Raw genomic sequence first — 15,935 nt, 5'->3', positions numbered from 1 at the left:
TGCACACAAGCTAAGAAAAGTGGTCCAATGTGGGGGTCCAAAGAATGTCTCGTGGCACTTATGATTTGTATAAAAAAATATAATATTATCAAATGCATGAGGGTGAAATTTCATGTCATTCCCCAGGAGGGAAAGAGCCTCTAATGGCCTGGATCCCACACCGAAAGAGAAGAATTTAAATATTCATAATTCCACTAATTTTTTTATTCAACTTACATTGGTTATACGGTAAACTCGACTGAAATTTAAGAAAATTACAATGAAAAAATTAAAATAATTTAAAATCTGGGTTGAGCTTGAATTCTAATATTAAAAGTTCGAGTTTAGGTTGACTTGGCTTAGCCTATTTTCAAGTTTATATTATTTTATTATTATATATATTATATAGTTTGTATCATTCAGAAATTTTTAATATACTATACCATATTTAAAATATTAAAATTATATATATTAAATTGCTTTTTGCTTAGAAATTTAAAAAGAAAAAAAATAGTGATAGTAAAAGATATATATAATTCCTAAATATTAAATAAAAGTAATTTTATTTTTTAAAATAAAAAAATAATATGGACAACTTTAAACAAGTTTTTGTTAGCCTTGTTATGAATATATATGGTATTAATACCAAACATAAGCATAACTCGACCCATAAACACCTCTAAATAAAATAAAATATTAGATTAGGTCATGCAAAGGTCGGAGAATTGAGCTAAGAATGACAATTTATAATATATATAAATAGTGAAAGCTGGTCATCAAGTCAAGTCAAATCGAGCTGAATTTGAGTTTGGACGTGAAATGTTTTAGCATTGGGCCATAAATTTGGCCCATAAATAGGCCTAGTGGAGTTAAAAAAAACTGCATAAGAAGTAAAATATTGTCACGTGTCTTTAGATGATCAAAAAAGAATAAAGATAAATTTAACTCTTAACATCTTTTTTTTTTGTAACTTTAGCCTTAATACTCTTTTTAGATTACTTCGGCCCTAAACCTTCAAAATAAAATCAATTTGCTTTTCTTTGGGTAAAAAAATTAATTGGACTGCTAAAATTTTAATAACAATGATAAGGTAGCCCACACGTATTTCATCAAAATTTTAAAAAATTAATAAAAGGTTCATAATATTTTTAAAAAATTATCTATGGCAGCATTGAAGTGCATGTGGACTGTCACATGAACTAACACATCAATGTCATTATTAACAGTTTGATCATTTTTTTCGTTTAAAAAAACAATTTAACTAATTTTTGAAGAGGGTTAAAGTGACCTAAAAAATTTATGACTAAAGTGACAAAAAATAAATGTTAAAGGGTAAATTTGTTATTATACCGATTAAAAAATTAAAATTGAACTGAAACATACTAATATTATTCATTAACCTTACTTATATGGTTAAAAAAACTCCACTTACAATAAACAAAATCATAATAACTTTGTTATAAGACAAAGTTCAATGACTAATATAGGCGCCTACAAAGGGTTAGGCCATCACCAATTGAAAGAACAGAGGATTCAATTTGAGGATTAGATGCTAAGAAGCTATTAAATCGAATCACATAATCCCTATTTCTCCACACAGATTCAGGCATTTTACTGTGTTTCTCGTATTCGTGTTGTTTGTAAGCGACTGACCCAAGCCATAAAGTGTTATCATAAGCTATAATTCCTCCCATTTTCACCAATTCCATCACTTTCTCATGAAATTTCATGTTATCCTCCTTTTGGGCATCCACGAATATGAAATCGAAGCTCGATTTTTCTTCCTGCAATTGAATCAATTGATATATATATATCGATGCAAAGATTTTCAGATTTGATCTGCTATGAGGTATTATCAATTTTGAAAGTGAATACAATCTTTACAATTTTATATCGTTTAAGAAAAGATACATTGATAAAGGAAGGATCACCATTACTTATAATCTCACAACGACTAGCAAAACATTGGGATGTGGTTTTATAAGCAAGGATCACCCTTCTTTATAGGGTCTTGTTTTCTCAAAATGACATAAAAGGTTTAATTTTGGTTTTAGTCCCTCTACTATGTTGAATTTTGAGATTTAATCTCTTTAATTTAATTTGACATAATTTGGTCATCTACTTTCAAAATGTTATTATTATCTCCAAACTGATAACAATATTAGTTGTCGTCATTAAACTGATAAATTTACATATCAGTGTAACACTCATGACATTTTTATAAAAAAAATTCCACATAATCATTTTTAAAGACAACAACTATCAATATTGTTAATTTATACCTACTAATGACATTATAAAAGTAAATAGACTAAATTATGTTAAATTAAAGTAAGAAAGTTAAGTTTCAAATTTCAATATAATCAATGGATTAAACTCATAAGTAGACCATAACAATAAATTTCACCACAAGCATGTTAGGACTTAAAGTGCCCAAACTTTTATAATCATTTGATTATAACTCAAAATAACTCGACCCGAAAATTTTTTTTTCCATATAAAGCCAAAGGTTTGGATTAAAAAAATTCTATTCTAGACCCTACTCGGGTCAACCCGACCAAACCGATTATGACCCGATTTTCTCAAATTCATGACCATTATATCGAGCTAGTTTTATATACTTACACCATTGATAAGGTCATTCAAAACCACAAAGGCATCTGATTGAATGAAATTAATCTTATGCTCCACTCCAGCTTTTTGTATGAATGGCAATCCAGTTTCATATGCTTCAATGTCCAAATCAATTGCTGTTATCTACAAAGACCAATAATTTTTTGATACGACAATCAGAAGTAGATCTGTTAAAGGATTGGACTTGTTGAATTTGAGGGACTTGTAATTACCTGACCATCATCGGGCAATGCGAGGGCGGTCGCAAGAAGAGAATAACCGGTAAAAACTCCAATCTCCATTGTCTTCTTCGCATTCATGATCTTTAAAAGCATGGATAAGAACTGCGCTTCGTCAACAGGCACGTTCATGACACTCCTGCAGTTAAATCAAGTAAAATTATTCTGAAACAGCCTTTAACTATGTTGCTTCATCGACACTCGTACCTGATGCATGTCAATAGGGGCGAATGTAAAGGGGAGGAGGAAGCGGGGACAATTGCAATTTTACCCTTTATAAATTATTAAATTATAAATTTATGTGGTAAAATTGCATTTTGCCCCCCAAAAAAATGAAAAAAAAAGTTGTTTAATCCTTTTCCCAAAGGATAAAATCATAAACTAATTATATACAATAAAATTATATTTTGACCTCTCAAAAATATATAATTCAATTCTGATCCCACCTAAAAAAGTTTCGAAGCTTGGTTTAGGTCAATTTTGATTTTAAATTTTTTGTATCACTTCGGGTTTAGTTGTTGAAATTTACAAGTCAGGTTTTTTAGGTTGAGTCATCTTAGTTGTAGGTCATTTGGGTTTGTATCATTTTTAGATTTCGAACTGTTAACTTTTTATTGTTAATTCAATTTGGGTAAAGTTCATATTCGGATTAATCGAATCATATTTTCGAGTTTGAATCATAATAAACGGGTTTAGTATTGAGATACGGACATATAGATATTATCTTTCAAGAACCCTCAAATTGTATGAAAAAAAATTTAGAAAAATAAAACTAAACAAACCCATGCCTAATACATAACTTTATCCTCACTCATATACATAAAAGTGAGAGATCAACATACTTTTTTTCATACTTCTTGACAGTAATTTCTCTTAATTCCTTGAGTTGCTCATGCTCTTTTGGGTATGCATTTTCCTCTAAGATGTACTGCAACAAAAATACTCATTAGTTACACTATTTCTCTATAGGTTAAAATATGCTACAAATCCCTATATTCTTTGTATATTTATAATTTAATCCTCTTACTTTTATTTTAAGGAATTTAATTCTATAATTTTTAGATTTAAAGATAAAGTCTAATTGTTAACACCATTAAAATTCTTCTATTAAATTCAGATTTATTACGTTTTTAACATAGCTACCAAGTGAGTTTTTTTTTTAATTTTAAAATCACATCAACAAATTTAACAGTAGAATTTTAACAATGTTTATAATTGAACCTGAATTTTGATATTTAAAAAGTAAAAAGACTAAATTCCTTAATATAAAAATAAAGGGGCTAAATTCTAAATGTATAAAGAGTTCATGGATTTTTAACATAATTTATCTTCTCTATATTATTGGGTTTCGAAGCATATCGAAAGGAATAATATTTTTTTCCTACATCAAACATAAATATTTAGGTTAATATACCATTTGGTACCTCAGTTTTGAGTTTAATATTCAATTTGATACTTGAGTTTTTTACCCCAATTTAGTACCTAATTTTGGCTTCAATGTTCAATTTGGTACCCATACCAAATGGCATTATGCGGCCCAATGAATATTTAACATGTGTACTCTAGTAAAAAAAATAAGTACTTAATTGGGACAAAAAAATTCAAGTACCAAAGTGGACATTGAAACCAAACTAAGTACCAAACTAGGACAAAAAAAACTTGAGTACCTAATTAAACATTGAAACAAAACTCAGGTACCAAATGATATATTAGTCCTAAATATTTTACAATCTTACTAAAAAAGGGGTTAATATGTAGTTTGCCTCCTGAATTTGTCCAAAAGTACCTAGTTGGTACCTTAACTTTTTTTTGAACCTAGTTGTTACCTGAGCTTGTATTTCGTCACCTAGGTCGGTACCTCTGCACTAATACCGTTAGTTTAAACTGACATGATACTGATAATTAATCTGTTGATGACATATGGCAACCTCTCAATATGTCACATGACAGATATAATTTTTAAAAATATTAAAAAAGTATATTTTTTTTCACATTAAGTATCAACCTCAACAAAAATTTATGCTTTTTTTATTAATTTATTTATTTTTAAAGAATTTTTAAAAAAATTATAAATTTATTATCGTCACATGGCATACTGAAAAACTGCCACATGTCATCATCAGATTGGCTATTAATGTCATGTTAGCACAAACTAACAGTGTTAGAACAAAAGTACCAACCTAGGTGACGGAATACAAGTTCAAATACCGACTAAGTATAAAAAAAATTTTAAGTACCAACTAAATGCTTTTAGACAAATCAGGGGCAAACTATATATTAACCCTAAAAAAACAATGGGTATTGTTTGAAATAACCTCTAAAATAGGGCCGTGAACGATGAGGGACTTGTTATTCAAGCTCGAGACTGCCATAGTTGAAAACAAGCATTCAAGCTCTTTTGCACATAAGCTGTTCGATAAAATTCCAAAGCGAGACCTTTTTTTATAGCAAGCGTGGGTTGCCGTTATTGTTGATAAAGTAAATAGCATTTAATCAAACAAGTAATTTAATGGGGGTAACTTGAAGAAATTAAACATGAATTAATTTACCTTTAAAGATGATATTGGAATTTAATTAATAATGAACCTTCTATTAATAATATTACGTGGTACAATTGATGAAAAAAAGTGCATTTAACTTGTATTGTCGATTGAGTCTTAGCTCGATTAGTATAGACATTGTTGTCAATGTAGGAAGACGTGAGTTTGAATGCACTGAATCACATTATCCTCCTATTTATGGGTTAGAGAGGGCTATGGGTAGTTCTCGACATTATGTCGAAAATGATAGATATAATCAGAACTTATAATGAAATTGTTAAAAAAAATACATTTCTTTAATTTTCTTCTCTCTTTTTCATCCATTGTGCAATAATTTCCATTATGCTCAAATTATTTCATTGTTTTTATATAAATATATGGGTAAATTACAAGTTTAATCACTTATGTTTACTTAAAATTATGTTTTGATAATCAAACTTTTAAAAATTACTATCTTGTCACTAACGTTATTGATTTGTTCAGTTATGATCATGTTGACATTAGTTTCTGTTACTGGTGTGAGTGTAAGTTAATGTAGCACATTAATATCATCATTTTAGACAAGATTTAGGTCAGATTATACAATTAATCCACGTACTTTTTCTTTTGGAACAATTTAAAAGTTTGATGATCAAAATGTAATTTTAAGCAAATATAAGTGATTAAACTTGTAATTACTCTAAATACATATATTTATATAATATCATTGAGTTTTAAGACAGTACCTCGTTAATAAACATTACAAATAAGATTATTTGCGATTTTGATCCTTCTATTACGCTTAAATTTGTGATTTAACTCTTATTTTTCAATTTAGTATAATTTAATCTATTTATTTTTATAATGCCTTTATAGTTAAATCAAATAATTAGATTGTTAATTATTTTAATTAAAATTTTCTAAAACGGGTTTTTCTTTAAAAAATTTCCAGGTCGATACTTTTAACCGTAATAGTTAGCGGTGCCAAGGGACAAAGCAAAGGCCTTGGCCCTCCTTGGTTAAATGAAATAATTTCAATTGTAGCCTTTCTTAATAATTAATTGTTCAATTTAAGCTTTTTAAATCACTTGATTAATAATAGATTTACATTTTCAGTCCCTCCAAAAAATTAATAATTTATAGCTTCACCCTTCCTAAAATTTTAAAATTCTACCTCAGCCCCTTCAAAAGGTTTCTGTCTTCGCCTTTGAACGATGTTTAATTATTAGAACCAATGATAGTAAATGGACCAAGTTATGTCAAAAAGGTAAAAGAATAACCCTCAATTTTAAGTACAATAGAGGGATCAAAACTATAATTTGACCTAAAAGTAAATCTATTTTAACCTATAGTTGTATGGCATCACATAATTTTTTTTCGTGTCTATATTTATAAACGAAAAGCACGTTAAATATAAAATACTTAAATGAGAAAATATTTAGTATACTTTCAATGGAATTTTTTTAGACTCCATAAGAAGGGTTAGGAGGTTGACAAGTATCTTATAGAATATAGTGAATTATTAAAATAAATAAATATTTAAAAGAAAGGGACAAGTGGTATTTTTTTAATAATGCTTGTGGAATAAAAAAAGTATACTATCAGTATAATAAATACTAACTCTACTTAAATATAGAGTTCGTATCTATTAAATAGTTGGTACATAAATCTAAATATTATCAGTGAATCTCATGATAGCACCTCATTATTAAACATTAAGAATCAAGAAGAACTAGGTCATTTTTCCTTTTATATTCTAATAGAGACGCCTGCAGAGGGTGAGTCCATCGCCAATGGAAAGTATTGATGACTCAACTCGAGGATCGGCTGCAATAAAGCTATTGAATTCGATCACAAAATTTCGGTACCTCTTAATGAGATCCTCCACCACTTCTTTCTCCGATTGCGCAACTGATCCATACCATAACGTGTTGTCGTAAGCTACAATTCCTCCGACCTTTACTAATTTTAGCGTCAGCTCGTGAAATTTTAGGTAGTCGCTTTTGTATGCATCTACAAATACGAAATCGAAGCTCCCTTCTTCACCCTACAAAGTTTGAAAAGAGTTATGCTATCTCAAATTGAGGAGAGTGTTGGATACAATATATATTTAATAGGGATATATATGTAGACATTTTTTACTCAAACTCGAGAATCTAATCTAAATTAAAACTCAACTCAAGCTGACTTTTTTATAAAAAATCAACAATTTTGACAAATTCAACTTGAAAATTCTGATCGTATCTATTCTTTTTGACACAATGACTATAACCACCTATAACCCCTCCCTAACCTATAAATAAGAGGACAATGTACTTCAGCGCGCTCGAACCCACATCCTCTTATATTAGCAACAATGCCCATAGCAATCGAGTTAAGACTCAATTAGCAAATAATATTTTATTTTAATATGTGTAAAATACGAATTATTTAAAATGTATTAAAAAGAAGTATTTACATTTTTTATAAGATCATCTAAAACTAAAAAGGCATCTGAGGGGAAGAACTCAATCTTATGCTGCATTCCAGCTTTCTTAATAAATGATGCCCCTACCTCATATGCTTCTTTATCAGGGTCAATTGCTATAACCTGCCAAAAAAATTTGTTAGATTTTTTTTTTGGTTAAATTTGTGCTTAAAAATTAATCAAATTAATTAGCGACAACATCTTTTTCACTAATAAATTAATTAAAATTTTGACTCTTTTGAAAAAAGTCTTTAAAGTATCATCCGTTAGAAGTAGACATAGACCCGTTTATAGCCGGATTATCGATTTAAAATTCGAACAAGTTTAGGTAAAAAAATAGATTCATTTAAAATATGGACAGAATTCAGGCTTGAACATTTAAGGCCCAAGCTTTGTTCGTTTTTAAGTTTATAATGTTTTATATTATGTTATTTTTATATATTAATTTATAACATATAAAAATTAAATTTATAGTAATATATAATACTATTATAATGTAAACATTAAAAAAATGTTAATATGGCTATATATAAAATTTTAATAAATAAAAAATATAGAAAATTATTAAAAAAATCAATGAAATATATATATATTTAAATGAGTGGGTCTAAAATGAGTTTATATTAATCATTTACAAATATGGGCTGGCTTGAGTAAATTTTTAGATTCATATTTTGGGCCGGATCAGACTTGAGTAAGTATAAAATGTACAAATATTATACTTAAACTCGACCTAGCCCATGAATACTTCTAAGCAGACGGACCCCTCAAGTGGTAACAATCTTACCAAATGCATTGAGCGGTCCGTCAGATTTAAACAGATGATACTTAGAAAACTTCTCTCGAAAGAGTCGAAAATCCTTCAACAAACTGATATATACATCATTGGAATAAGAGAAATTAAAATAAAAGCATACCTTGCCATCCTCAGGCAATGTAAGGGCAGTAGTAAGAAGGGAATAGCCTGTGAAAACCCCAATTTCCAGTGTTTTTTTGGCATTCATAAGCTTTAAAAGCATGGTTAAGAACTGGGCTTCGTCCACAGGTACATTCATAACGCTCCTAAAATAAATAAATAAGAATATATTGTATTTTTTTAATGTAAATTTTTTAGGTCAAATTATTATTTTGGTCCCTTAAATATATTCAAATTCAGGATCTAATTCATACATTTTAATTTGACGTCCAAATAATTAGTTAATTATTTCAACCAAATGTTGACAGATTTTTCTTAAAAGACGTCATTTCCAACTCATAATGTTGCATTAAAATTTCTTTTTTGTTGGAATGGACGTGCAGGGGCGGCAGTAGGGGGCTGATAGGGGCCCGAGCCACCTAAAATGTGAAACTTTAATTTGGACAATTAGTATATGGTAAAGAAAATTTCACTTTAATCTTTTAAAATGATAATTTTTAAATTTAACCCTTTAAAAAATTTAAATATATGAAGTATTAAAATGACAAAATTACATTCTAGCTCTTATAAAATTATACAACTTAATTCCAACCCTTCCAAAAAATATTTTGGCTTCAGTTCTATGGAGGTGATTAAGAAAAAAAATGCTAGCAATTTAATTGAAATAGTTAATACCGCTAATTATTTGGACTAACTAATGATATTATAAAAGTAGGGAGAAAAAGTATGTTAAATTAAAGTACAATGACTAAATTCTAAATTTCAATATAATAGAGGGACCAAAATCCAAATTTGACCTTTTTATAATTTCTATATTAAATGTACTAATTATTAATAGAATTTAAAATTACACAAAGGAAAAAATGAAATAATTAAGGTAAAATGCTTACAAATCATTATACTTTTGAACAGTTGCTTCTCTCAATTCCTTCAATTGCTCGTGCTCTTTGGGATAAGCACTTGTTTCATAGATATACTGCAATTAAATTAAATAAAAATATTTTATTTTTTGGTCCTTATAGAAATTAAAACATATTATTTGAGCAGCTTGAAAGTCTAATCGAGCTTTTTTTCAAACATATTTTAATTGGTTTTTTGAAATATCTTAATTTAAATTTGAACTCGAGTACACATAATTAAGCTTGAATTAAGATATTGAAATCGAACTTATTTTTTTACTCCGTAAGCCCAATTGAGCAGCTCGATTTCTTTTATCTCGAATTCGGCTCGAGCATTTACTTTTAAATTCAATCAAGTCCAAGCAAAGCTTCCAGCTTTGAACTATGAGTTGAGCTTAAAACCTTGAATTTCAATTTATAACATTGGTTTGGTTTGATTACACCCCAAATCTCGAATGCATGCTAATACCTAATACTTACTCTAATCCAAAACCCAAACAATCTAGATTCATTATTATTTCATCCATGAAAACCGAGAAGTTAATAACTATTTGAATTTTTCAAACTTTGAACCTCATATTTTACAAAAATTGACAAATTAGTCCAATTATGTAATGCTATTAAACATTGCTTTTAAAACATTGGCGTGTAAATCAACAGTTAAATAACTTATACACCATGGGTTTGCGAAAAACTAGCAAGTCAATTTCATGTATTACCCACGATTGGACTAACTTATCAAGTTCTATAAAGAGTTAATATAACTTTTAGTCCCTAAACTTGACAATTAGATTCATTTTGGTACTTATACTTTTTTTGTTCATTTTAGTACCTAAACTTGGATCCCATCATGATTTGATGATGTGGTACTCTAAGATTGCCTTATCATCAAGCTTTTACATTTTGCCAAGTTCATGGACCAAAATGAACGTAATTGTCAAGTTCAAGTACCAAATAGACAAAAAAAAAGTACATGTACCCAAATGAACCTAAATGTCAAGTTCAGGTACTTAAAGTTATATTAACCCTTTAATAAAATATAACGTGCAAATTCTGATAAAATCGAAGGGACAAACTTCTAAGTAACCCAGACATTTTTAAAAAAATGGAAAAAGAAAGCAAAGAAGATAAAAATGGAAGACAATATATCATCCAAAAAGGCACAAAAAAAGAACAAAAAAAACAGATAATTCTCTCTCTCTTTTTTATGAAAAAAATATGCAGAAAAATTAATGTAAAATGAGGAAAAAAATACCTTTTGAAGAGCTTCGTTTCTAAGGATGGTCTTCTTAGTCCAATCCGCCATTGTTACAAAGCTTTCTGCAGATGTTGATTGAGGATTTAGGGTTTCAGCTATTTTATCTTCTTCCCTTTATATAACACTGAAAATTGCAGGCGAAGGGAAAAATAAAGTGTAAAAAATAGTGTTTTATTATTATTATATTTTCATAATAAAATTTAGTTGAAAATTAGTTGTGAAGTTAGTGAGATTCAAGTTTTTATGTTAGTATTTCGCTTTCGATAAATCATTAGTTTTTTTTTGTCGTCGTCGTCGTAATTGGGTAAAATAATTGTGTATTAGTTTGGTAAGCCTACCAAATATAATATATATGAAATTTAAAAAATTACAAAATAATCACTAAATTATTTGAAATTTTTTATTTTAATTCGGTTGGTATTGCTGTTGTTGTAACAATCCGGTATATAGTTTAGTGACTTAAAAAAATTCATTTTTAAATTGAGTGACTAAAACGTAAACTTACTAGTAGTTTAGTGCTTTAAGTGTAATTTACCCTATATATATCAATATAAGACCTTAAATATGATTATTACACGGTAAATTTAATAATTTAAATTAAAAGGTTAAATTGCTTGATAAGTCCCTTTATTATAAAAATGAGTAATTTAATCATAGTATATTTAATTTTAAAGCGAATAGGTGAAATTGTCAGTAAATGTAAAGTTGAACATTAAAAAGACATTTGGTGCAAGTTCGAACCTTAAAAATTATATTGTTGAGAGAAACAGTTACAAACTCCAAACATTAACCGTAAAAGAAACATAAATAATATAAAAAAATGTTAATCGTTTGATTTATCATATTTTAAAGTAATAATAATAGTAAAAAAAAGTTTAATATTAAAATTATATGTAACAAAAAAATTTAAGAATTCGAATATATTGAAAGCGGATATTTTTTTTCGATTTAAGAATTTGTGTGGTAGGCAAAAGTAGCTATTGTCTGAAAAAGTTGAATTTTTGAATTTCTTTCTCTTACTAAAAAAAAGCACGTCGGCGACTAAACATGGTAGTAGGTTTCTTTTGTTTGTTAGTTCTTTTTTCTTTATTGAAAGAGATTGTAATTTGAATATATATATATATAACGTAACCTATTATTAAGATTCATTAAGTTTAAAATTGGTTGAAATTTAACTTAATCGGTATTGTTATTATTGTAATAATCAAAATCTCGAGTTTAAAAAGTTGTGAATTTTGACTAATTACTGAGGATTTAATTAAAATTTTCAAAAAACTTGAGGTACTAATTAAAACTTTCAAAAAACTTTCAGGGATCTAACAAAAATTTCAAAAATTTTGTGGTGAGGCAAGGCCTCCCAGTTCCGATTACCATTCATCCTCGTAATCAACTTTTGTGGATAGATAAGAGCTTACCTCTAATTTAAGGATTCAATTTCGAATTTAATCATGAACGAATGTAATAATCATATACAAAAAATAGGTTAAAGTACATGGGAGGTCCTTTTATTATACGGATTTGACTAAATTAGTCTATCTATTATTAAATAGATCAATTTAGTCCCTATATTATTAAAGAAAATCAAATAAGTCCAAATTGTAACAGAATTAACATTTATTATATGCAGTTCATTTACAAAACCATAAAAACTTCAAAAATACTAACTTTGTCAAACAATAAATTATATTTTTTAAACAGTAAATATTAACTATATTCCAATTTGACCTTATTTAATTTTTTAATAGTAAAAGGATTAATTTAATAAATATTTATAATAGAGAGACATCTCAAATGCATTCACTAAAAAAATCATAAAAAAAAGTTGGAATTTAGAGGTTGAAACATTCTCAAATGCAAGCAACCTGCACCATAAAATTATTCAAAAACATTAGTCAAGTAAATATAATCTTAAAAGCAGAGTTGCCTAAAAGTATTTGTAGCCTACTATTTGTTTAGTACCATTTGGACTTTGCTCCAATTTTTGCAAAATTCAAAAGTTCCATACACATTTTTATAAACAAATAATGCTATTCACTTTGAATACACTAAAATTCATTATAGGTAGGTTTTGACCATATTTGGTGTTTTTTTTAAACAATGCTTAAAACTGTTCATAGTTACTCCCCAACTCATAAATAGGAGGATAATGTGTTTTAATGTACTCAAACTCACGTCCTCTTACATTGGCAATAATACCTATGCCAATCGAACTAAGACTCAATTTAGTGAAAGAAAGAAAATATGTGAGAATAAAATGATAGTTTGTAAAAGAGAGTGGTAATATATTTTTAATAAAGGTAGTTGTTTATTTTGAAAATAAATAGTAAAATTTGATTAAAAATATTTTTATTTAAGAAGTTTTTTTTTTAAATATATATAAAACTTCAATGTCAAAAATACTTTTATAATATAAATTCTCCATTTATAGAGAAAATTATTTTTTTTTCGTATTTTTATATTTTGAGTTGATATCACTTGACTCGATACACTGAATTTTAAAAAACATTTTATTATAGCATAAACTTTTAAGGTTTTAAGTAATGTCGAAGATATTAAGTAGACAGTCTTTAAAAAAGGGTTAAATTATTATTTTGGTTCCTCTAACATGCTAAAACTTAAAATTTAATTTATAAATGTTGCTATTTTTACCTTTTGTGGTAGAAAAAACGCCGTTAATGCTGCTCCCATTATGTGTACCTTTGTTGCGCGTAGCATCAAACGCCGCTAAATATGTACTATTTGCAGCACTATTTCCACAAACACCACTATATAACGACTTATAGCGGTGTTTTTTGCTTAGAGCCAATAATGATATATATTTGCAACGTTTTTTATCCAAAAATGTCACTAAAAATGGCGTTTTTATAATAATAATAAAAAGTGCCAACTTTTTAGCCCAATTTGTTTTTATTTTATACAATGTATATATTTACTCATATCCTTCCTCAACCTTTAAATCGAAAAAAAACGTGTTCGAACCCACAATCTAAATTATTAACGTTAGTAACTATTTTGATTAACTAATAAGTAAAATAATCAAATTATATCAAATAAATTATAAGCGGTAAAACCCGAATTAGAACTTAATAAAGAGACCAAAACCAGAATTTAATAAAAAAAATATTCTTAGATTTATATTTTTTAACATGTAATTTCAATTCTGAATATATTTTTTAACTCTCAATATATATATAAATATTATTTTTACTATACTATTTTATGTTTATTAAATATATATTTCTTTATATTATATAAAAAAATATTTGAAAGGATGAGATATGGCTATCCTTTATCTACCTAACCCCATTGCTACCTACTTCATACCCTCAGAAGTCGAAGTTTACAAGCAATCAATTATATATTACTATTAAATCTATTTTGTCTTTTTGGTCCCTGCCTAATAACTTTTAAAATTGGATAATAACAACTTTAACCCTCAATATTTATAAATTATGTTAATTTAGTATTATTTTTAAAAAATTAACCCTCAACATTTACACATTGTGTATTTTTTTATGGTTTTGCTTTATTTATGACATAGAGGGTTAATTTGAAAAGAAAGAAAAATATGAAAATTATTATCTTTGATTTTTTGGTGTTTTCATTTTTTCTATATTTTCAATCAAATTCAACTGATGCATTTTTTTAGCTTTTTAGGTGAAAATATCACAAAGGAAAGTAAAATTATAAATAAAAAAAATCAAATGACACAATAGTGTCAATTTTAAAAGTCGTTATAGTGTCAATTTTAAAAGTCGTCACCGTTAGCCAACTGGTGACCAAAAAAGACAAATTTGAATAGTTGAGTGACTATTTTGTAACATTTATAATTCGGTGATCAAAAAAGAATATTACTAATAATTAGATAATAATTTTGTAACTTTTCATAGTTTAGTAATAATAAAGAAATTTACTACTAGTTAGATGACTATTAATGCAATTTACCCTAATAAAATATATTCAATATTGATTGTTTGTAACTATTAACTATCTGTTCTTTCTAATACAATGCTTAAAACTATTTATAGTTTCTCCTGAACCTTTAAATACGAAGATAATACGTCTCAGTGTATTCGAACTCTCGTCCTCATCTCCTGATAATTATTTTTTATGTCAGTATATAAAGGAAATGACAATTTCAAATATTCTACTGAACAAATTTATGGATTTTAAATACAAATGGACTCAGTCAAATTTCTTTAATCAAAATATTTTCTCTACCTAAACGTGCATTGTACACCATTAAATCTCTACCTAAACATGCATTGTACACCATTAAATCTAAATACATTATATACTGTATTTATATTTTAATATTATATAGTATTTTCTCAATTTAAATTTAAATAAAATTACAATTAATTCAAAATAATTTCGCTTATTTATTTAGTATAATGAACAATATTTTTAATTATTCAACTTAATTAATTTATGGATATATATTCCATATTAATAAAAAAATTCAATTTCTTTAATTATACTATAACTAAAATCCAATAATATTTTTAATTTTATCATTCAAAATACTGTAATATAATATATTTAGAATATTAAAAATATATTAAATTCCAATTAATATATATAATAAAATGGAATAAAAAAACTAGTTTATATATATTATTTTTAAATTAGCACAAATATAAAAAAAATCTAGTTTTTTCTAAAAAAAGTCTATTATATTGCCTAATTTTCTAAAATTTAATTTGATTTATATTGCAAAATTAGATGCAAATTTTATCTAAAATTATAAATTGAATGAAACGTGTTTGACACCTACAACTTTCAAGTTGTTGGTACAACGAACCCAACAACTTTGGATGTTGACATTCAAGGTGTTCTTTGGTAAAGGAAATTAGATATTGTATTGTACATTGTATTAAAGGGTGAATAGATCTTTTCAGATAATTTTTTTTGTCAATTTTTATTATTAAAAATTGACATGGTTAATAAAATAACTAAATAATTACACGTGGCGTGCCAGGTGTAACTCATGCTGGCATATAATGATTAATTTTTAATAGTGAAAATGAATAAAATTTTTAACA

The 15,935-nt window shown here is 26.9% G+C and overlaps 2 protein-coding genes across 3 annotated transcripts; both read right to left on the bottom strand.

The window, feature by feature from the left end:
• Nucleotides 1-1,366: 1,366 nt before the first annotated feature.
• Nucleotides 1,367-2,977, bottom strand: LOC107933364 (flavonoid 3',5'-methyltransferase). The gene is made up of 3 exons (XM_016865548.2): nucleotides 2,826-2,977; nucleotides 2,605-2,736; nucleotides 1,367-1,763 (listed from the first exon to the last, which is right to left on the bottom strand). Exons 1-3 carry the CDS (start codon nucleotides 2,961-2,963, stop codon nucleotides 1,458-1,460), a joined length of 576 nt encoding a protein of 191 aa, XP_016721037.1. The 5' UTR covers nucleotides 2,964-2,977; the 3' UTR covers nucleotides 1,367-1,457.
• A 3,911-nt stretch (nucleotides 2,978-6,888) lies between these two features.
• Nucleotides 6,889-11,098, bottom strand: LOC107933317 (flavonoid 3',5'-methyltransferase). 2 transcript variants are annotated; one of them, XM_016865503.2, is made up of 5 exons: nucleotides 10,888-11,098; nucleotides 9,624-9,709; nucleotides 8,735-8,879; nucleotides 7,905-7,940; nucleotides 6,889-7,397 (listed from the first exon to the last, which is right to left on the bottom strand). In XM_016865503.2, the coding sequence occupies exons 1-5, from the start codon at nucleotides 10,936-10,938 to the stop codon at nucleotides 7,107-7,109; spliced, it is 609 nt and encodes a 202-aa protein (XP_016720992.1). In that variant the 5' UTR covers nucleotides 10,939-11,098; the 3' UTR covers nucleotides 6,889-7,106. The 2 variants fall into 2 exon arrangements, with proteins under 2 accessions (XP_016720992.1, XP_016720991.1); XM_016865502.2 differs by having other exon boundaries at nucleotides 7,809-7,940; nucleotides 10,888-11,044.
• Between the last annotated feature and the right edge of the window lie 4,837 nt (nucleotides 11,099-15,935).

The sequence above is a fragment of the Gossypium hirsutum genome, chromosome A04 (genome assembly GCF_007990345.1).
Source record: "Gossypium hirsutum isolate 1008001.06 chromosome A04, Gossypium_hirsutum_v2.1, whole genome shotgun sequence".
Lineage (NCBI taxonomy): Eukaryota > Viridiplantae > Streptophyta > Magnoliopsida > Malvales > Malvaceae > Gossypium > Gossypium hirsutum.
The sequence above is the reverse complement of the archived record's forward strand: the minus strand, read 5'-3'. Positions and strand labels throughout refer to the sequence as shown.

Excerpts from the sequence above, each read along its gene's own strand:
- LOC107933364 (XM_016865548.2), bottom strand. The coding sequence starts at position 2,963 with ATGAACGTGCCTGTTGACGAAGCGCAGTTCTTATCCATGCTTTTAAAG. Across the intron at positions 2,737-2,825 it reads CATTGCCCGATGATGGTCAG|ATAACAGCAATTGATTTGGA; the intron begins GTAATTACAAGT and ends TGGTCTTTGTAG. Across the intron at positions 1,764-2,604 it reads TGAATGACCTTATCAATGGT|GAAGAAAAATCGAGCTTCGA; the intron begins GTAAGTATATAA and ends ATTCAATTGCAG.
- LOC107933317 (XM_016865502.2), bottom strand. The coding sequence starts at position 10,938 with ATGGCGGATTGGACTAAGAAGACCATCCTTAGAAACGAAGCTCTTCAA. Across the intron at positions 9,710-10,887 it reads GAAACGAAGCTCTTCAAAAG|TATATCTATGAAACAAGTGC; the intron begins GTATTTTTTTCC and ends ATTTAATTGCAG. Across the intron at positions 7,398-7,808 it reads TAGATGATCTTATAAAAAAT|GGTGAAGAAGGGAGCTTCGA; the intron begins GTAAATACTTCT and ends CAAACTTTGTAG.